Source organism: Achroia grisella, unplaced genomic scaffold (genome assembly GCF_030625045.1).
Source record: "Achroia grisella isolate CSIRO2021 unplaced genomic scaffold, CSIRO_AGI_Agris_v1 utg784, whole genome shotgun sequence".
Classification (NCBI taxonomy): Eukaryota; Metazoa; Arthropoda; class Insecta; order Lepidoptera; family Pyralidae; genus Achroia; species Achroia grisella.
Window position 1 is genome coordinate 3,055,501 of NW_026713024.1, and position 24,288 is coordinate 3,079,788.

The 24,288-nt window shown below is 33.1% G+C and overlaps 2 protein-coding genes across 2 annotated transcripts in view; both read right to left on the minus strand.

The window, feature by feature from the left end:
- Positions 1-16,131, minus strand: part of LOC131851482 (calcium-transporting ATPase type 2C member 1) — a 48,362-nt gene extending 32,231 nt beyond the window's left edge. Inside the window, exons 1-2 of the mRNA XM_059201987.1 lie at positions 15,955-16,131; positions 4,860-4,973 (exon numbers count right to left, since the gene is read on the minus strand). Coding sequence (XP_059057970.1) covers positions 4,860-4,973; positions 15,955-16,056 — 216 coding nt within the window. The 5' untranslated portion in view covers positions 16,057-16,131. The remainder of the gene's footprint in view (positions 1-4,859; positions 4,974-15,954) is intronic.
- A 2,119-nt stretch (positions 16,132-18,250) lies between these two features.
- LOC131851490 (NADH dehydrogenase [ubiquinone] flavoprotein 2, mitochondrial) lies at positions 18,251-22,681 on the minus strand. Its single transcript, XM_059201996.1, has 7 exons — positions 22,530-22,681; positions 22,280-22,405; positions 21,247-21,437; positions 20,437-20,584; positions 19,565-19,624; positions 19,137-19,213; positions 18,251-18,417 (listed from the first exon to the last, which is right to left on the minus strand). The coding sequence occupies exons 1-7, from the start codon at positions 22,563-22,565 to the stop codon at positions 18,318-18,320; spliced, it is 738 nt and encodes a 245-aa protein (XP_059057979.1). The 5' UTR covers positions 22,566-22,681; the 3' UTR covers positions 18,251-18,317.
- Between the last annotated feature and the right edge of the window lie 1,607 nt (positions 22,682-24,288).

The following is a 24,288-nucleotide window of genomic DNA, read 5'->3' on the forward strand; positions in this document are numbered from 1 at the left end:
AAAAATATATTTTTATTTATTTCTCCTCACAAACATTGTACACATTGGGAACAGATACATGTAGTATTGTAGATAATACATTGCATAGATTTATAATTACAATCAATTGTTGTGAGAAACTGGTGTCTGAAATATGTTACAACCTGTAATACCAGGAAAAATAGATAAAACCATGTTCAGGAAACTAAAAAACAAACTTCAATCTCATTATAATAATAATATCTCAGGATAACTCACACGGCTCCATCTAGTCCAAAACTATAAGCTTGGTTATGGTAAGGTACTAGACAAGTGATATCAATACATAAAAAATACCCAGAGCAATGCAAATAATACTCATGAATACAAAACATTTATACCATGCGAGGAATCCAATCCGCGACCAAGGGAAATAAAACGGTGTGCTAAACTGATATGCCACCGAGGTCGTCAAATTATAAATTATTGAAGACGCCTATGTAAGACCGGTGTATGCAACCTCTTTGTTACATTATGTTTATTATTAAAAAAAACTCTTGTAAATCTATCTTCATCAAACATTGTTTCTTTCACATATCATGTTGTTGATGATGTTTAATATTGTTTTGTATCCCGTAAATTAATAAAAAATATGTGTAAATAAATAATAAGTAGCAACCCTAGAAATTATGTCCGGGGCTATATAATTTAAAAAAAAAAATTAAGAATAAAAACATTTTTAATTTGGCATTTCTTCTATGTTATATCCTTATTACATAGTAATCAATTGCTTTTCGCAATCTAACAATACAATCGAGAACCCTTGGTAACTGCGTCATATATTGCCTTGGAAGCAACAAAAGTGTCTAATTAAAGGAAACTTCCATTATTGCTATAACACGATTTCCAAACGATTCTGTAATAATAATAATAACTTTGGATAACAAGTAATCACGCAGTACCAACAACTTCTAAGTTAAGACCTTTAAAAACACAAGACGGGCAGACGTTTTAGACAAGCAGATCTGTGAAATGGCTATTAAACATTTGACAGAAATACTTCATTTTGTAAATACATAATAATATATATAGAAAACAACCAGATCGTGCGTGGAATCCGCGACCATCGGAAGTAAAGCTAAACCGCTAGACCATTGAGGCCGTCTACCCAATTACCCAACATGAAGACCATAAAATGGCAAGACACGCTGTTTTACAAATATCCAAACATACTGCTATACTAGCCAGTCTGACCATCGATTTCTAAACCTCTATCTAGTCATTTGTACACATTAAACATCATTCATGTAGAGCAGTGTTTCCCAACGTGGGGCCCACGCCCCATAGGCAGAGGATGGGGGGTAATTTGATTTTTAAGGGGGCAATTCGAACACGAGTTTAATTATTCCTTTCGCTCTGGGCTCTGGGCTTTCAGCCTGAGCCAAGGTTCGAATCCCTAGCGGTGCCCTCAAATTAGTCGTATCCATCAAGCGGAAGTTGGTCTTCAGCCGCTCTATAAGTCCTTCCGCGAGTTTGGAGTGCCATGTACACTCGCCCCCTATCGTCTGCTGAAGCTGTAAAGGCCAGCTGGACCTACTTTAATGCTCCAACAGCATTAAAGTAGGTCGAAAAAAAGAAATCGCATATCTCCGATGGAAGATCATATCTTTCTAACCTCATAAAATGTCTACTTATTGTAAAATATCTACGTGTGCGTAGGTCACACTGACAGATCAATACCAAGCAATTAAGTATTACTGTCTCAAGTGTTTTCATTGCCGAAGTCTCGCAACGTCGACATCTGTCAATTCTCAAACAATAATTCTCAATATTTCTGAATAATATAATAATCTTAGGACAACTCACATAGCGCCATTTAGTCCCAAGATAAACATAGCCTGTTTTATAAGTATATGGCTACATTGTATTATTTCTGTCAACACTTGAGACCCTTCCATTAGTACCTCACCACATAACATAGATTTAAGTTTAGTGTAAAGAGACCACATCACGACTCCGCGTCGCATGTACGCCATGTAGCATGCTACCAAGTAAACTTACTAACGTACAATAAACAGCACAATTATATCACCGGTATACTCACTACCAGCATATTACAAAAAACAAATCAATTATGTAGCGACACCTCATCACATTATCTATCAATTTATTTATATGTATATAAATAAAAGTGGAGTGTCTGTTTGTAATATTAAAAGAACCGTTTTTACTACATGCATATGAATATAAATACTGTACATACACCAAAATAACATTTTTTACAATTTTTCTCTGTCTGTCTGTCTTGTTGTTGTTTCTGTTTGTTTGTTCCGGCTAATCTCTGAAATGGATGGACCGATTTTGATTGAACTATTTTGGCAGGTAGCTGATGTAATAAGGAGTAACTTAGGCTACTTTTATTTTAGAAAAATAAAGTTAAATTCCACGCGATCGAAGTCGCGGGTACAGCTAGTGTACTATATAACGCAGTGGTGAGGTGATAACCACCGCGCTACAGGTACTAGACAACTAAGTATTTTCTTTGTATATTATATTTACAAAAAATATATATCTATGTACATCTATGAGTTGTCTAGTACCCAAAAAAAAAAAAAAAGCAAAAAAGCTTACTATAAAATTGAAGAATTCGTTAACGATAATAATGTTTTTATAGAAAAACTTTAAATATATAGCACTGACAATATTATCTGATTACATTAATAATGAGTGCGTAGCGACTTCTATGTTGATTATCGCATGCCTCTTACTTGTTATACTGTAATTATTTATATAAAAAAAACATCTATTAAAAAGAGCAACACACAAGTTTCTTGCTCATTCTTCTTGTGATGAATCTGCATTCCGAATGAGTGGTAGAATCAAAATATGACTATTCAAAAGTGCTTGTAATGAGTTTATTTGAATAAAGATTATTTCTATTTCTATTTCTATTTCCATAAGCTTTGTTTAACTTAGAACTAGATGGCGCTGTGTAAATGCTCCAGGGATATAGTTATTATTAGTAAGCAGTTTATCTGTACTAATATTATAAACTGGTAAAACTTGTGTGTCTAGAGTTAGGAAGAGTTCTTTTAGAGAGTTCTTTTAGTGCTGGATAGAATATTTAGAGAGGAACCCTATATGCTATATAACATCACGCCACGACCAATAGAAGTGGAGCTATAATGAAAAATGTTGCAAAAACTGGAAAATGTGACGGAGACGAAGTTGCGAGGGTTATTTATTTTGACAGTACATATATTTTGTATATCAGTATTAGCCACTATTATTTTGCTAACGTGAGATTACCTATACCTTACCTTTCCTCATAAAAATAACATTTAAAGCCCTATCTCTCTCGGCTTTACCATGCGTTACAAAAAAGATAGACATATAATAAAGAAAACTAAGATACTCATAGTTACAATAAACCGACAGTCTACAGAAATCGATACGATATATAGTCTAGACTATTCTAGACTTTGCAAAACGGCGACTTAACTTGTCATTGAACTTACTAAAACACATATCATTGGGTACACTGACCTGCTGAATCTTAATGAGCGTAATGAACGCTAGTGATAAAAAAAATTACAAGTCGTATACACTATGCTGTATAATTAGTCGTATATATGTACATTATAATATGAATAGCAAACAAGCCTATATACATATACAACATGAGCACCAAGGATATCATAAAATAGGAATAGAAACAATACTTATTTAAATTAATTTAATGTAAACACTTCTGAATAGTCATTTTCGACGGCATCTTGCGGTTTAGTGCATATCTTTACTTCCGATGGTCGCGGGTTCGATTCATCACACGGTGCAAACATTTGTATTCTTAAGTATGGAATATGGAAGTTTGTCTCAGTCTGGTTCGTTTCAATGTATATATGCATTTATAAAAAAAATCGTCTATGTATTTATATCAGTTAACTAGTACCCATAACACAAGATCTGCTTTATTTGGGAGTAGGGGGCCCTGTATATGTCCAGGTACATATTAATACGTGAAGTTAAAATTTTATACCGTTTTAGGAAAATTGCGAGGATGGAGTATGAAATTTCGCACACTTATATATCATTTATATAGAGAAGGAGTGCATAATGTTAATATTTAAAATTAGACAAAAAATACATTAAATTAATAAAAAAAACATCCCACTATTTTATTTTATTATTATATTTGACGTACACGAAGCGATGGTTTTTACCTCCTCAGGAAAGAGTGTAAACTTTCCAAAGGAGATATTTCGTTTATGGATGTGTTGTGGCGTTATACAGGCACATATACTCTTTTGATTATTTTTAAAGCCTGTGGTCAAATTGAGAATAGATTAATATTATTTGTCTATATAGTCTATATATATAATATTATAGTGACGTGGTCGTGTAGAATGAGCAGTCATGCTCACTAAAATGTCCAGACATGTGGCGGCGTGGTGGGCCGGGTCATTGGGCTCCCTAATATATGGTCGAGCGCAGTGATGGCTGGCTCATCCGCCATACTCGTAAACGAGTGCTGCTTGTAGGGACTGGTCTGCTCTTGATTTAATCTTATTGTTTTTTTATATTTGAGCCTAAATAAATTAGTGCTGGTTGGTAGTTTGTATTCACACGTTTCGACTTGTAAAATATGAACTTGCAAGGATTGTTTAAATGAGCAACACACCAGTTTCTTGCTTATTCTTCTTCTGATGAGACAGCATTCCGAATAACCGGTAGATTTAAAAAAATGTTGACTATTCAAAAGTGCTTAAATTAAGTTTATTTGAATAAATTATTTTCTATTCTATTCTATAGCCTTACTGAATGTTAAATTAATTATGATTAAATTTGGACCACCGTGCAACCATTATATAATAATGATTATTATTATAATAAGTGCCTACCTCCTCCCAGGAGAGGATGGAGCTCTCGACGGCGCTGATCCACATGTCGCCGGCGCCTGCGCTCACGCCGGTCACCCCACGTCGACTCCCTCCACCCTCTTCCGGACTTGAATGCTGAAACAACAATAAACATTTATAATCTCTCTACATTCTTTACATATAATAAAATCGTAAAGTCGTAACGAGGCAAAAAAAAAACTCTTGTTTGTTAATGTTTGCCATAAAATTTGCTGGAGCAATTACAATGAAATTTATATGTTGTTACTTGTTTCACCCGCGTTAAATTTCAATAAAATATTTAGCATTCGTTATTCTGATACATAAGCTATACCTACTACTGTAAAGTTTCATCAAAATCCATTCAGTAGTTTTTGCGTGAAAGAGTAACGAACATTTATATTTTCAAACTTTCTCATTTGTAATATTAATAATATATATCAACATAGTAGGTTCCACAAGCTTGAATTTTATAGGCTATGTGTTATTCCGATATATAAGTATGACATGACTCCATAGTCGTGTCTCATTGTGATGGTAAACACCAGTAGTGAAAAATAACTAAAGATATATTCAGTACAGATAAACGTAGTTATTTCTATACAGTGGCATATGATCATATCATTCTCATCCATTGATACCAGGGCAGCATAAACGAATAAGAACGAAAGCTAGTCCCTTATCTAATCGAAGAAAATTCTATAGAATTTAAGTACGGTGGTTTTTAGAGAGTACTATTTGGATATCGACCAGATAGAGTACACTCGTAATTTGTGGCTCCCTCATTATAGACAACCACTTGCCCTCCGCTAAAAATAATAAAATAAAGAACCTACATTTAAAACTCGCTATCCCCAACATATTTACTGAGCGATGACATTACAAATCTCTTCAAAAGACACATTTTATCAGATTTCTGTTTCCGTAATCTCACTATCTCTTAAATTATTTACAGAATGACTAGTTTAATGTCACGTCACATTACACGTACACTGATATATCAAGAGTACATTTTAAGTAATCTAAACTTACTACATAAGGACTAGGAGTAACCTGACATTGAGGGTGTCGCAGTTGGAGTCTAGACACGATGCGATTTTTAAGGCGTTTGTATCCACAAACATGCTGCCCACCTTCATGAAGGAGGACTACTGGCCGAAGTGGATAGTGTATCGGCGCTACCGTGCCAGTTTGCTGTTGTTAGTGCAGTGTTACAGAAACGACGTATATTTTTTTTGGGCTATAATGGAATGCTGCACCGCTGCACGGTTTACGCTGGCGGTGCACCAGTGGAGGATAAAAAGAGCATGAAGTCGGGTGAGTTAACCCATCATGGCAAATGGGAATTTACCACAATGGTTTCCACTGGGAACCGCGTGGAGGTCAACCTGACATGATATTGCTAGCAATATCATTAGTCCACATTACTAACAATCTATCATACTTTCCCAACAAGCGGCTGGATTTGATAAACCGTTATCTAATCCAGCCATTACAGGTATGTTACCAACATATGAACACACGTATAGAAGAATTACATCTTATATATAAAATTCTCGTGTCACAGTTTTCGTTACCATACTCCTCCGAAACGGCTGGACCGATTCTCATAAAATTTTGTGAGCGTATTGAGTAGGTCTGAGAATCGGCCAACATCTATTTTTCATCCCCCTAAATGTTAGGGGTAGTCCACCCCTAAATTTTTTTTTTATTTTTTATTAAAATTTTTGATCTCTTTACAAAAATACATACAATCCTAAATTTTCCCCCTTCTGTCATCAACCCCTATTTTTTTATAGCGTTATTAATTTAAATGGCAAAACAAAGTTTGCCGGGACAGCTAGTATACATATATTAAGTGTTATAATATGGTGTTTTACAATAGCACAATGAACCGTATAGAGCTATAAATAGTTACTTTATTTGTTTGTTGACGTTGCAATTCTGCACAACAGACTGGAGTTATTTATTTGAAGATAATAATGCAATATTTTAATATTATCAGGGGTACATTATTCCTAGTTTACATACTTTAACTGTCCAATTAAAAATTAATTATACGTACAAGTAACTTATTATAATGTATTGACCTCTCGATTCGACTTATATTTCTAAGTCGAATCGGGAGTATATAAGTTTGTATTTTATACAAATATATAACTTATATTCATATTTATACAAAAACCATAACGAATTAACACCTAAACCATATTTCCACAGAAATCATTCTGTTGATGGATATAAACTGTACTAAAACCAATATATTTATTTTCCCGGCAAACGTTATTTTGATTATTATCACTATTAAAAAAGAAGAATGGTAAAAGGGTAAAGAGTGTTGTTATGTTTATGTATTCTTTATTAAACAAAAAATAAAAAACAAGGGTCATAAAATAAAGAAAATTTATTTGGGGAGGAGAAATTTTTCCCTTATCATTTATAAAAAATAGGTAACAACCTATTCTCAGACCTACTGTATATATACATATAAAAATTCAGCTAAATCGGTTTAGTAGTTTAGGATTCCATCGCTGTCAAACAACGGGACACGAATTTTTTATATATTAAGAGGACATAGATAACAAATATATTTAGATAATAAAGTACTCTATGACACAACGGTTTAAAGTTCCGTACTTTTTGATATTATCACGAACATACAGACAGACGCGATACTCTTTTATTTTCATGTAATGATATGGTACTGGTATGTATAGATAATAATCACAAATTGATGTAGAGGAAAGTGACCAAATATGGAATACCACTTTGATTTTTGGGCATAATTTCCACAAATCTTATATATAAAATATGTTTTGCGGTAATTATTAACAGTCATATATTTGTACCCATATATGCTATTCCATATATGGGTACCTGTATTGCTATTTAGTTTTTGAGAGTTTTTCTTACCCCAAAGTAATCAATATAACCTAACATTGTCACAAATTAAGTACAAATATATGTTCTTTTTGAGTTCATCACGAATGCACAAACAGACGCGAAACCCTATTTTCCCATAGGTATGTATAGATAACAATCATTATTATTTATTGGCAGAAGATAATTATACATTTGCATGCATACACACTAGTGTAAATAATTGTGGGTAATAAACATCGTCGTATAGAATTACTATATACAAACACTTTCACTAGTAAGTTACCTACTTATAATTATTTAATTTATCACTTGCCTATATATTAAAACCTTGAAACTTATTAGATTAACATAGCTGAATAAGTTTCAGCGTTTCAATACCGCAATAATTATATTAAAATATTATATACGAATAATATATGCACAGCGCCATCTAGTCCCAAACTAAGCAGAGCTTGTGTAATGGGTACAGCAGCTGATATAAATACTTAAATACATTTTTTTAATAATATAACAACACGTTACCTATACAAACAATAATACTCATGAAAACAAATATTTATAACGTGCAAGGAATGGAACTCGCGACCATTTGAAAACTGTGTGCTAAACTGCGAGACCACCGAGGCCATCCCAAATTCGACAATACTCATAAATAAAGAATTATCACACCATATCATTTATACCTTAAAATTAAACACTAAACTAGATATATAGTGATACATTGTGTATCACTATATATCTATAGATCACTACTATTTCTATATCTTATTTAATTTCAAATCTACGCGGCAATCAGACCAGTAACTACACTTATACTGAAATACATTTAAATGCACACTTACATTTCAATGTATGCCTGTGAAATATCACTGCCTACTATACTTCATTTCAAAAATACTGTCAACTGTGGTGTAAATAAACACTTTAAAATGCCTATATCACGATACTATATAAAATAGAGCCCATGATACTCTGTAAAACGATTTTTAAAACCAGTCTACTTCTCAGTCTAGTGCTCGATGTATACTTCATACTTTACAAACAATCAATACTTTCCCGTTAATAATATCAGTTTAATTAATATACCGATAATTTATCACGATTATATTATTATTAACGAGTCTGCTTATAGTCTGAAAGACTGATAAATGGGAAACAAATTATAATAATGACAATTTAAACGTACTTGGTTTGTAAACGGAGCGAACACCAGCAGGCCAGCCGTAGAAATGATCGTAGTTCGGCGAATTAACTATGTACTCACTTTAAATTACACATTATTGACTTTATGGTATATGACAAGCTGTTACGTTCTCAGTCTTTCATTGTCGATGCTGATCAAACATTAAAAAACCAATCTACAAGCGTGTCTGGATCCAATTGGCAGGCACGCGTTAACAACGCATAAAACAAAATATATTTTCTTTAATTTTTCGAAGTAAAGTTGTTGGGCACAGCTGGGTTTTACTTTGTCGAACGTTATGGGAGAAAGTGGCGAAGGCTCTTCAAATCCGAAGGACTTATAGAGCGGCTGAAGACAAATTTCTAGTTGGCGATACGACTTTACTCTGAGGGCACATGTAGGGATTCGAACCTCGGCCAATCAGCAGGCACACGTCACTTAAAATATATTTTGTATAATTTTTCGACTTTTACTTTGTCGGACGTTATGGGAGAGAGCGGAGAAGGCTGTTTAAACCTGAAGGACCTACAGAGCCTGAAGACGACTTCCTGGTTGACGATACGACTTTAGTCTACGAGTTCGAAACTCGTCCAAGTTGCAGGCACACGTCACTTGAAATATATTTTGTTTTTCGAAGTAATTTTGTAGGCCAGAGCTGGCTTTTACTTCGCTAAAAGTTATGGGAGAGAGTGGCGAAGGCTCTTTAAACCCGTAGGACTTATAGAGCGGCTGAAGACCAATTCCTGATTGACGTCTTTAGTCTAAGGGCACTTTAGGCCGTCGTAATTACGATCCCCGTTTGAATGTTACGGAGGATTGATCGGAAGGGTGAATATACTCTGTATGAATTGTGCACATGCTTTTTAGCATTACATATAAGCGTGTAAATTGCATTAAGTTTGAAGGTCTTACTGATAAGCAGGTCGTCAGCTCTTCATATAGCAACGTTTTTTTAATGTTCTAACATTTTTAAGGTTCGTGCACATAAAGCATTGCTGTGCTATCATAAGATCCTGAATTTTTATTTTTAGAGTCAAACGCGCTTATTATGCATTGATCCTTCTAACTTTCAAGTGTTACACATTGAAAATCAGATTCAAGAATTATTTATTCATGTAGGACATTTTAGGCGATTATTAACATAAAACGTATTATATATGTATTAACATTTTTTTTCCATTTCAGTACAGAGATTTAATTGAGATAAAGTGGCAAGAAACTCGACTATTTTTTTTATTTAAGCCAGTTTATTTAAAATGTATGCTTATAGAGATGCTTATGTCTAACAATTAATGAAAATCCCGTGCATTAACAACTATTACAATACATGTTTGTCATTTAAGTAATCGTTTAGTGAGTTGCTTTGCTCAATTAATATGATTTAACAGATAAATATTCCTCATACAATATACAGTACAGTTCTAACATTTATTAACCCATTTTGTTCAAGCTATTTTTGATATATAATCATTCGTTATATCAGGGCACGAAAAATCCGACTTATATAATACTACCTACTCGCCTACTATTACACATATAAACCTTCCTCTTGAATCACCCTATATATTAAAAAACCGCAGATTAAAGATTTAAGCATACATAGGGACGGACAGACAGCGACAGCGACTTTATTTTATACTATGTAATGATTAGTCAATAACTAAATAATTATCAAAACCTGTTCACGTAGAACAAAGTACTAATGGCAACACACACACATAAGAAAGTAATAGAATAGAATATTCTTGAAATAAACTTAAATTTAAGTACTTTTGAATAATCATACTTATTTATTAACCTATCGCTCATTCGAAAGCTAAAGCGAAAAGCATAAGAACGAAAAAAAACTTACGTGTTCCTCTTTTAAATAATTGTCGTAACTGCGAATACAAACTACCAACTAGCACTAATTAATTCGATTAAAAATTATCAAATTTAGAATCTCCATTTTTGAAGTCAGTGGAAAAAAGATAAAATACTACGATGGTTAAAATATTTCAGATTTTATGAATAAGATATGGATAGTAGATGATAGAAGCTTATAAAAACTCCCTTGTCACATATCAATAAAATCAATAGGTACATACCTACCGGCATACTAAACAATACGATATACAGAGATATTATCACAAGGATACCATTGACATTTGACAAGAAACACGTCACGTCTGAGAGTTTGACGTGTTACAAACGGAGTGTGCTATTGGTGAGTACGATATATGTATTTGATAATAATGGTTGATGATTTAACTATTCTATTTAATGACAAAAAATCAATAGTAACTAGCTAATTACCTACCCATAGAGCTTAAATACAAACCCCAAAGAATAGAATACAAAATCATTTATTCAAATAGAACTTAACACTTTTGAATAATCATTGTTATCATTCTTTTAATCTACCGCTCATTCGGAAAGCTGTCATCACAAGAAGAACGAGCAAGAAACTTGCGTGTTGCTCTTTTAAATAATCATTGTAACTTTACGTTTCTATTTAGAAACGTGCGAATATAAACCACCAACTAGCAGTAATTTATTAGAGTCAGATATTAAGTACTCAATAGGATTTAAATAGTTGTAGTGATTAGAGCAGACCAGTCCCTACAAGCAGCACTCACGAGTATGACGTAAGAGCCAGCCATCACTGCATCATTTGTTGCCCACGGAATTGATGCCGGGGCAAAGCGAGGTTGAGGGCTTGCCCCAAAACCTCACTGTATTATCTGCAGGCGGCTGCACCATTCCATTATAATATATTAATAAAAGAACCTATATTCTCTGCGGTGAAGAGGATAGTGTTCAGTTAGTAATGTGGACATGTCAGGTTGACCTCCACGCGGTTCGCCCTGGAAATCAGCATGATAAATTTGTTACGATTGCCTCACATCATGTTCATCTTATCATCCTCCACTGGTGTCCTCCAGCTACACCGTTAGCGCAGACGGATGATAATGGAATGGTGCACCTACATGCACTTACGGTACGCTGGTCGAGCACCAGTGAAAGATGATAGGATGAGCATGGATTTACCAGAAATTGACCACGATGATTTCCAGGGGGGACCGCGTAGACTCCGACATGATATGGTTATGAGGCCGACTATCGTCATTCGTAACAATCCGCCCCCTCTTATCAGTCAATGCAGTGTTCTCCACGACGTCGACAATTAACAATGCCTCTACCTACCCCGTCTGGGATTAGAGTCTAGAAGATATATGTGAGAGTTAACGTCATAGTACTAAGTAAGTAAACTTCGAATATATTCTACGGCCGTAAAGGAATATCTTTCAAGTGCACTTCGTCATAACATTAATTATTCTATGACTCTCACGGCACTTAAGACTTTATGATACTGTTTCAAAGTGCCATAAATTTAAGTACGTATATCTAACGTAAAATCTGTTGTAAATTTTTTATTAGATATTTGACTGCAATTTGTTGTTTCTGTCCTTACTTTTAGAATCAGATGATCGGACGCGTGTTATGTTGGATATTGGAGAATTAGCCATTTTGGACGACATAAGAGTAGAGTATTCCATGTCTACTATGTTCCATGTATTTTAGTAATGTAGACTTATAATCCCATAGCTAGCAATGCACCCTGTCCGGTTGATCTCCACGCGGCGTGATAAATTCCTCATGAATTTGTCATGATGTGCTAACTGACCTGACCTCAAGCGCATCTTATCTTCCTCCACTGGTGCCCCGCCAGCGTATACCGTTAGTGCAGGCGGGTGGGTGCATAATTATATTATCATCGATCTCACTAATATTACAAACGCGAAAGTTTGTGAGTATGGATGGATCGATGGATGGATGTTTTTTACTCTTTCACGCAAAAACTACTGAACGGATTTTGATTAAAATTTACAGTAATATAGCTTATACATCAAAATAACACATAAACTAGAAATGCGGGTGAAAACGAGAACTATCTCTACGTGAGTAATGTTCATTTATTGTAATTTTTCGCATAAATGCATGAAAAAAAATGCATATATACATATCAAAATAATAAAAACAATATTGCTTCTACAGTCACGTATTACTTGTTAAATGCACGTAAATTTTTTAAGTCTATTTTTAAACGACTCACGACAATGCTTCTAATTTTATGTACGCTAAAACTATTGTACCACCCGCCAGAAACTAAAATATCATCCTAATAATATGGATGAATGACGGTCCTCCACCGTACTTTTTTCCAGAAACTTTCTGTCACGCACAACCACATAGTGGAATCACCTTCCAGCAATGGTATTTCCGAACCGATACGATATTGAAGCCTTCAAGAAAAGAGCTTATTCCTTTTTAAAAGGCATACAACGCACTTGCTATTCCCCTGGTTTACTGCCGCTGACCATCAGGTGAGCCGCAAGCTCGTTTGTCCCCTAAGCTATAAAAAAAGATATCGACGTCTCACTGATTATTAACAAAACACTTTCAATTATTGCATTAATTCTGTTACACACGTAACAGTTGCATGTTAGTGGTGACCATATGATGATTTTAATTATCCGTTTCAATGATTTCGCACGATCAAAACCGAAGTAAGAAAATCGATCCAATATTTCTAATTAATATTGCAAAAGCGTGTTGCTTTATCTAAGTTTCAAGTTTTTGACTGTCAGTATGTTCTTGCCAATCTCTGAAACAATTGAGCCGATTTTGACGGGACTTTCACATGCAGATAGCTAATGTTCTAAACCGTAAATTAGGTTACTTTTGTTTTAGAAATTTTATTTATTTTAATAAAAAAAATTAAATATACACGCGGAGTCGCTGGTAACAGCTAGTTCTATAATATATATAAATATTCAAATCCGTCTAAAGTCTAAACAGTGTTAAAATACATTATTATACAATATATTCGTTTGGAAAACAAAATATTGCTATGTGAGAAATAAAACAGTCAGTTTCACACATGGCATTTTTATATCTGTAGCATGGTAAATTTACTATACATCTGTACAAGTTTGCAAACTGTTAAACATCTTATTGAGAACTAGCTGTACACGCGATTTCGTCCGCGTGGAATTTAAATGTATTTATCTAAAATAAAAGTAGCCTATGTTACTTCTACATCAGCTACCATCTAAAATAAAAGTAGCCTATGTTACTCCTACATCAGCTACCTGCCGAAAAAAGTCCCGTCAAAATCGGTACAGCCATTTCAGAGATTAGCTGGAATAAACAGTCAGACAGACAAAAATCGTAGGAAATGTTCTTTTTAAATGTTATTTACCATCTTTATATTCATATGCATGTACTAAAAAAACGGTTATTTCAATATTACAAATAGACACTCCAATTTTATTGTATAGATTTCCTCTAAATATATTTACTTAGAGGAAAACATACCTAATGTTAATTTGTTAACTCACATATTTATATTTAAACAAATAATTCTAATTATTATGTTTGATGTTTTTTGTAGAATCTTTGTGCAATTGTTAGGTGTTACTTTTTGCGTACACAGACTTGTGTACACATACTATGTTTTTTTTGGAAGTTGGCTATCTGCAAATAGTTTTGGGTACTATGGGTACTAGCAGGTGATTTGTTGGTAGTAGGAGTGGGAGGATCTCTATCCTTTGACACAATATCCATATTTCAGCTAGCTAGAAATCTTTCATCCAGCTCCAGGAAATTTGTTCTTTTTAGTCTTTTTGCTGGGTTATTGATTAAAGGCTTCCAAATGAACTAGCATTCGCATTGTATAGAGTATTGTATAGTATTACATATTCTATATGTAATAATTTTATATTGTGGCAGTACATAAAAATACCAAGATGGTATTTTCACGTCTCTGTAATAATTATATATTAACTCATAAAACAAATTAATGCTAAACATTGTACAAAAAAACTTGTAATATAAAATTTCTCTTTTTGTGTAATGTATAATTGAGTTGGAATGTTTTTAAATTAAACTAAAACATATTATCTCTACACTATATACTCATTCATTTGGCTTAATTTTAGGCTCTTTTGATGTGTCAAATCTACTCAAATCTAAATTTGCTGATCTATGATACATTGGGTAATTCTACTGGACTGGTGGACTCCCACAACACAGGTTCGCCTAGTGTGAAGGTCCAATGTTTAATCAACATATTTAATATAAATAAATAAAATATTTGGAATATTTAAATTAAGAAACAGGTTTTATGCCTTCTGTACCAAAGACAATGGCTGTATGGGTATGAGTCCTTTTGCCTTTCCCAGAAATGTAAAAAAATAGAACTGAAAAAAAATACTTGTACACTATGTGTTACAAGTACTCGAGGCTGAGTTTGGTTGCTATTGTTTTTCTCAGTACAGTGTGTAATTTCAAAGGAAATGTTTCATTTGTATAGAATGTGATCATTATTCAGATTAACTTAATTTCAAGCAATTCAATGCTCAATTTATATGATTCATTACTCTTTATAGGCAAAAACTTACTTGTAAGTTTCATAGAATAAGTTCAAGTACATTATCATATTGATGAGTAAGTTACATTCACCAATTATTTTTTTCTTAAAACAAATGTTAATTTGTGTCAGTTAATTCAATAAAAACAAAAATAAAGATAGAAATTTTAATTTGTTTGAATAATAGTTTTAGCGAAAGTTCCTATGTAGAATACGAAATAAGTCAACATAATTAGAAAATAGGCGTAAGTAAAAGTACATCTCGTTATTGGGAGAAAGTGAAGTGAATACGCTAAGTGCACGCGTAAAAATGTGAGAGGACGGTAAGCCGGCGACTAATCAGATTGGTAATTAAAAACACCGTGCCGACTATAGGACTATACTTGTGATGTTTCAATAAAAACTTGACTGATACAGATCTGGGTCGGCATTACTCGGCATATACAGCAAATACTTAATTATTCTAGATGCATAACGTCGATACTACAATTGTAGTCTTCAAACTCCCTCCTAGACCTTAACATTCAAAAGTTAACAGCTGCTATGACTAATTTATACGAGTAAATCAATAACATCTTAATGGTACACAAACAAAATCAATAGTCTAGACAACTCACCACACTCGCCGTGTCTTGGCTGTCTAAGGAATATTTATCCGTATCTTTAGCTTGATGGTCGCTGGAGAAATTCTCATATTTGCGCGTGGGACTACTTTTCATTGTTCAAACGAAGAGTTTGGGTTTAAGCCTCAAAAGACATTTTATTTCACCAAAGAGACAACACGAAACACCAAAGAATTGGATATCACTGACTGATTGAACTGACTGAAGGACTGATTAACTTGTAGTGATGACTGCATGACAAGTAACAATAACTGACAGATATACTGTCTTGTACTGACAGCTTAATTGACTTTTTTAATATGGTTACGGCTTTGACTATTAATAATTAATAAGAATAAGGGTTTTGATTTTAATTTTTGGTGCAATTTCAAGGAAATATTACAGATTGCACCTTAAAAGTTAATTATAAGAAAGCAAAATATAGTTGATACAGATTTTACTTTGAAGTTACAGTTATTGACCGCGGTGGTCTAGCGGTTTAGTACACCGCTTTACTTCCGATGGTTATAGGCTCGATTCCTCGCACGATACATGCATTTGCATTCATGTGGATGATTGTTTGTATTGGTCTGACTGTTTTCTATGTATTTAGAAAGAAAAATGTATATATTTAAGTATAATATTTCTATGAATTGTCTAGTATATTATTACGACCTAATTAAAAAATATAGTAGTCAAAGAGTCGTCTTTTGGTACGTTGATGTTAGAGAATTTAGTTTATCCTCGTAGTTTTTCATTAGCAAACAGTTAATCAGAATATAGAAGTTTTTGGTGTTTACCAGATTCAAACTCACATCCTCATATCTCTTGAGTCGTTATAGTAAATAAATAACTAAACTACAATGCTCTCAAAGTTTATAGAATGTATATAATTCAATCTGTACATATTACGCATGGTCGATCGATAATTTTCACCGAATCCAATTTCTATAATAAGTAAGTTATGTTGATAGAGAGGCACATTTATAAGAACATTGCTTTCACACTTACTTTAATTTCTGTTTCTGAATCCCACATGCGTATTTTTGTATAATCTTTGGCTCCATGTTGATTTTTTAAACGACGGAACATCAAAAGTTATATATCACTGTAGTTATCACAGTAAAGTACTTAGAATCACTAATCACACTTAAACAGACTATATAATGGTTTCATTGTATGATCCACAGGTTATTTGACATCACAGTCCCCACAGGAATAAATTCTTTTTATATATATAAAACCAAAATTATGAAGATTATTTTAAAATATTATTAAATTCAACTATATGTCATTTGGATACTAATTAAATGTATATAACAATGCACTTTTATATTTATTAATTAATTGCCTAATATTAAACCGTTTATGACCATTGATAAATTCATTTCACGATATATTTTATTTATCTACTGGCTCTACAGTTTTACTGACGCGTACCTATCGTAATACTACACGGAAATACCTACTGCATACGTCTTATCAATATTGTGATAATAACTACAATGTTTCCCCATAGGCTTATCATTTAACCTGTAACATGACTTTATACAATATATAATTAATTAAATAAAAAACGTAGCCTATACGTAACGTAACGTAGCCATAGTAAGCCGGGCCAGGTGTAGAATACACAAAAGTTATTTTTAAATTTCTCTTATGTAAGTGGTTTAGTTTTATACTAAACCAAACAAATAAAGGAAATATTGTATAAATCTTACTAAGGATATAAACGCGAGTTTGTGAGTATAGATGGATGTTTGTCACTCTCTCAGGCAAGAACTACTGATCTGGTATAATCTAACTAGTTGCTATTCATATCGCTGTAAAGTACAAATATATTGGCTTTTATTCTTGTTTTGTAGTTTTATTATATTTAGCATTTATATCTAAATTTCAAGATTTTCTATCAGGTTATCGATTCTTTTAGAAGCCTACATTTTTATGGATCGAAATCATGATATGATATGATGAATTCGTTATTTGTATGAGGTTTTTTAATTAAATTATTTTTTAGTATTAATTGCCACCTTAATTATCAGTCACCTTCTTAAATTTCTATTAAGATATTACATTTTCATGGATCGAAATACTGATAGAAAATCTTGAAATTTTGTGTATGTAGTAGTGATCATCACAAAAATGCTTTCCTTCTCTAGTTTTACATAGTGCCTAATTTATGATGCTGTGAGATACATACAGACAACTCAGTCATAATATTTATACTGATTATTTATCAGCTTCTGCTCAAAACTAACACAAGTAAAGATATATTATTATAAATGACAGTAGATTGTAAAAGAAATAAAAATAATTATCTAACATGATTTATTTAAATATTTCCTATTATAATAAAATTAACAAAACAAAGATTTCGCTTATGACTTGAGGCCGTCCTGTAATCCGAAGCCGGGACCTGTAGGTTCTTCAGTGAGGGATGTCAACCCGCCAAGTGGTTCTGCCGCAAAACGACCGCTCCTGAAATTAATTGAAATATCAATACAAACATTTGACAAAATATAGCAATTTTTTTATAATATCTTCTGACTTGCATTACATTTATACTATTTCCACACATATATAACAAATTGCAACCCTCTTGCTATTGTCACTAGAATAAAAATCGAAGATGTTTTAATAAAACCAGCGATGTTGGCAACATTGTGGGTATTTAACCAAGTAATTTAAAAAGTATAGTAAACAAAGATATGATTCATATAAAGGCCTAGTAAAAAATAGAAAAAAATAAAGAATGAAAATATTATGAACCACAGCAAGCTGGATTGAATGCTTAATATTTAACACGAATGCTTTTCACTTTTTTTGTATTTTCAATATCCTGTTCATAACTACACATTACAATTTCTTTTTAATTTAGCAGTTATTGGGGTAGACTTTCTAAAAATGTACATGAAAGTCCTACGCGGTACCTTCGCAAATTATTTTGTAAGCTGTGTTTTGTTGTAGAATGAAATTTAGGGAGTGATATTACAGGGACCGTACGCCCTGTTGTACCGTGCAAAAAATCGAACCCGCGACCATCGCAAGTAAGGTGGTGTGGTAAACCGTTAGACCATCGACGCCGCCAATATCCCTCTAGCCGCAATGTAGCTTGGCTGTAGGGGTATTGGCGGACCGTCATACCGTTGTTTAGCATTCTAATTACATAAAAAGAGTTCCTACTTATCTGAACATACCTGGGTCCAGCCTTAGGTTTCTCATCTTTCTTTAGTTTTTCGACAATTTCCTTTGCATCGTCTACTGTCAGGTCCTCCTGTTAAGATATGAATTATACAATTAATTTTCTATATATGTTAGATCTTAAGATATATACAAAATAGGCCTAAATGTTACGATTTTAAAGTTGTGCGGAATAAAATTATGATTATTATTTAAAAGAGCAATAGCTTCCTACACAATCCTCACTATGAATACAATTCAGATTCAAAATATCTTTCTTCACGTAGGTCTATTGATATCATACAGACTCTTATGATATGTTCAATCTACTGTCAGTTTGGAATTTCGATATGAGAAGAACTGACAAGAATATCAGCTCATATTCTTTTCAAATAAATTATGCAATTTTTATATATGGAATCCATTATAAGTATCGCATACTCACATAGTAATCATCATTAACCTGGACCATTGGTGCATTCACACATGCTCCTAAGCACTCTACCTGAAATACAACAATGTTAATATTGTATTATTGCATATAACACATGTTTGTAGAGTCAAGTGGCATAAGAATAACAATGTAAGTATTATAAAATGTTAGGATGGACCAATTCTGCTGTGGCCTCACAGTTGAATCTTTATTCTAAATATTATAATAAATTAATAAGAATATCTCAGGACAAAATTACTCAACAACATCTAGTCACTTGTTAATTTTTTTTTAAAGGATGCTGATGAATAAAATAGAATAGAATGTAGTGATGCATCCAGCCTGCGCTTACGGTTTACGCTGGCAGAATCCACTACACCCAATTTATTAAAGTTGACTCTATTTAAAGTCACATTTTGACTCCTTGCATGGTACTAACATTTGATTCAAGAGTATGATTGTTTGTATTGGGCTGGGTCTTTTCTATGTATATTATGCATTTATTTACAAAAAAAATATATACCAATGTCTAGTACCCATAACACAAGTTTTACTTAGCAAGTGACTCTGGATCCCCTGAGATTGTTAATAATGTGGACTTAACATGTGGACATGATTTCCTAACAATCCCTTAACATTGTAAATTGCTTGCATTTTGGTCCTCATTGCAAGCAATTTACTCTGTTAGGTTGACCTCCTGGAAGAACCTACCTGGAAACCATCATGATAAATTCTATATGAATTTGTCAGGATGGGCTTACTGACCTGACCTAATTAGCATCTTATCATCCTCCACTGGTGCCCTGTCAGCATATAACGTTAGCGCAGACGGGTGCACCACTCCATTATCATCCATTCCAAACAATCATAAATAAAATTCATACCTCTGAAATGGAGAACTTTCCACATGGACTGTTACCACCAACATCACAGTTGGTGGCTGCTTTGATCGCTTCTAGGATGGCATCAGAACCTCGCAGCCAGCATGGTGTTGTTGTACACACTTGCATGTGATATTTTCCAATTGGTCGTCTAGAAAAAATTAGCAATTGATATTAAATATTATTCTCATTAGAACAAATAATAATCAAATATTCATAACCCTGGACAATTAACAGAACTCCATCAAATCCCACGACAGTTAGCAGAGGTTGTGTTACAGGTACAAGACACAGTTGTCTAGGACCTATAACACAAGCTCTGCTTACTAGACGGAGGTGTGTTGCATCAGTATATAAATACTTAGATTTTGTTAATACATACATAGAAAATACCTAGATGGATACACACAACCATAGTCATAAATACAAATGTTTGCACCATGCAAAGAGTGAAACCCATGATCAATGGAAGTAAAATGTGTGCTAAACCACTAGGCTATCTATATAACTATCTGTGTATATTTACTACATCTGCAGATGCACTTAGAATGGTGAAGCTGAAGGCCTTCATTGCTTGAATACATGAACAGCAAAATTGATGGAATTTGATAGGCATCAAGAAGAGGGAACTACAATATGAGTAAGTAGTTGTGAAATGTACAAATATTAAATTTATTAATTTCACAACTACTTATTGTGGGTATTATTCCGAGCATACACCAAACTCCATTACCATCAAGTAAAATAAAAATGTGGACTGTGAATTACTCATTACAATCCTTAAGTTCATATTACAAAAGAGCCATAGCTTACCTAATGAACATTGTGTAAAAAGTGGCAACCTCATACACCCTCATGCGTGGTAGGTTTAAGACTTCAGCAACTTTGTGCATCGCCGAGATGGGTAACCAGCCTCCATTCTGACGCTGTGCCAGGTCCAATAAGGGTATCATTGCTCCTCTCTTGTGACCCTCTGGGTAAATTGCTAGGAGGGCATCAATGCGCTGGAAATTTGTAATTATTTTTTATATTACAATGGTGGCTAACTAGCTATTATGGATTATGTTTATCATTAAGTATCATGTGTTAATATGAATACTTATATTGTTATTGATACAAATTAACTATATTTAAGTACCCTATATATAATTAACTTATTTAATAAAAAGTGATAGTGTGTACATACCTAAAAAAAACAATGACACACACTTATTGTTATACAACATTAATATAGGGCTCCTCTGATGGTAAATGGTTACCATAGTCCTATGGATACCTGAGACACCAGAGGTGTCACAAACATATTGTCGACCCTTAAGAAATCTAATATACACTTCTTGAAAATCACCATGCTGTAGTCTCATGAGAAAATTTCAGCAGGTAGTTCATTCCACAATCACTTAGATTGTATGAGGAAGCTCCTCTGAAACCTCACTGTCCGAGACAACTTAGGCTCTAGTGTGTGGGAATGAATTTGCTTTCAATTAATATTATGTAAAAATAACAAATTAATTCATATACACCTCCAGTATGAAGTATTTATTTACTCTATTGAGTGTACATCATAAAGTATCACAATGCATTTTGTAATAGCTGACACCACCTCTAAGAGAATTGAACCAAATTTTAATCTATTTGACAATCTGTATAATGTCAAAGAAGGAATATTTACACAATTTCTCACAATAATTGTTATAATTGACTTGCATATGACAACCTGAATTGTTTGCAAATAAAGCAAAAATTGTTTGCGCATAATTATTTTTAATATTACAATTTGTTATCTTCTAAAAAATAATTCTAAATTTGGAAGATAGCATCAAAACAAATGAAATCTACAACTTGCCTTCTGATTCGCCGGCGTAAATTCAAAAGGGATATTAGGGTTATCCTCTGGTGTATCTCTATGCACGAATAAACTATCATGTTGCAGGGTGGAGGACGTCTGCAGAGCCCTAGCCGAAGTACGCCACTGTAATTAAACATTTTGTACCATGTTACAAAAGCAAGAACTATCTGTCAAATCGACATTATATAACTCAATAATTAATTAATCTTTCATTTCAGGTTGCTTTAAAGGGAATATATTAACGTACCGCGCCTAAAACTCCAAACCTTAGGCTCGATAACATGGTTAAATACAAAACTTTCAAAGAAAAACTAAAATGTATTGCGAAACACTGTTCGCGAATAAGGAATACACGTTTCGTTCTACGTAATTAAGTATTAGGTTGTCTTCGTTTTGACAGTTTGGGTAGATTGAAGCGGTCTTTGGAGTGACCAGCTCTAAAATTTAAATTACTGCTCATACTTTAGTAAAAATGTGCCAAATTTTGTATAAATTACTTTAAAAACGCGTGAAGAATTTCCAAAATTATTCAGTATAGTCTGAAGTATATAAAAAAATATTAATATTTCATGTGTTCATTTAGATAAAATTCTTACTGTAATTTAAATTTGTTTAAAATAAGTAACGTACTTAAAGCGAATATAATGATCTATTCTAAATGTATACCTCTTAATGTCATGACATACTACATGTATAAAGCAAAAAATAAGAAGGGAATCTTAGTAGTGTACATTTGGACATTAGTTTAATTGTAACAGACAATTATATAGGTGGACTTGCTTTTAAGTAAAATCATATTTCAAATCAAATCATATACTCATTCAATAGTCTTCTCTAATAATGCTTGCCAAGTTACAAAATATCTGCAAAATTTCCCGAGTTATTAATAAAGGGCTATTTTTTAAAAATAAATAATGATTGCCACTCGTTACTTATGTACGTTTCGTTTTTTCCAATTTTTATTGTATATATAAAGAAATAGAAAAGCATTTATTACACCGTTAATCTTCCTAAAAAAAAATAAACAATATTGTATAAAACTAATTGCTTTATTGATTAAATTTCTTGGTCAGGTTTCTATTAATTAGATTTACTTTTGTATGTCATATTAGGTACAGCATTTTTACATACATATACATATATTTGACTTGCTACTTCAAAGACAATATTCTCGAAGGGCTATGTGTGAATACTTTTATGAATATACCCCTCAAGTCAGTGTTCTTATTTAGCTATGAAAAGTAATAATTGTTGAATAACATAATTTTTATCTAACTTTAAAGTCTGCGCCTGTCCTTCGTAATAGCAAAATCGCTGTTGAGAATTTTGCATCATCTATAAAAATGGGATTTTGGAAACCTAAGCTATGAGTTTAATTTATATCAGAAGATGATGAGCCATCTATCACTTAAAAGAAATATAAGGGGATGAAATAGTGGAAGTTTTTGCAGACGTAGTTTCGGATAACAACTAGTCTTGGCGTATGTGCCGTAATTAACCGGTCCAGTTAATTTTCCATGGATCTATTTATTTACGCTACCACAATCTTGGGTCCGCGGCATTAACCGAATGGAGCTCCTTTTATTTTAAATATTTTAACGGTATTGTTTCTCAAATAAGTTACGCACATTTTTTTGTGAATTAAATAACAAATGTACCTAATATTCTTCCTGGTAGCAACTACCATCAGTCGAGCCGAGAACGATTTTTTTGTATGAATGAAATGGTAGAGTACCTGACTCTACCATTTTAATTCAATTCTATTTGTCGCGTGTGGTATTAAAGTTGTCTAGTTTTATGATTACTTAGTACCATTTCGTTTGGAATTAGAATACTTTACACGATTTACTTTGGTATATTTTTCCATTTCCGTAGCAAAGGCTAACATAAAGCCTATAAAAGCATTGTCTGCTTGCGCCATGTGCCTATATTTCCGTGTGAAAAAAGTAAAATAAAAACAAAATAAATGAATAGACAAAGCACGATCGGCAAAACAACGACGTGGT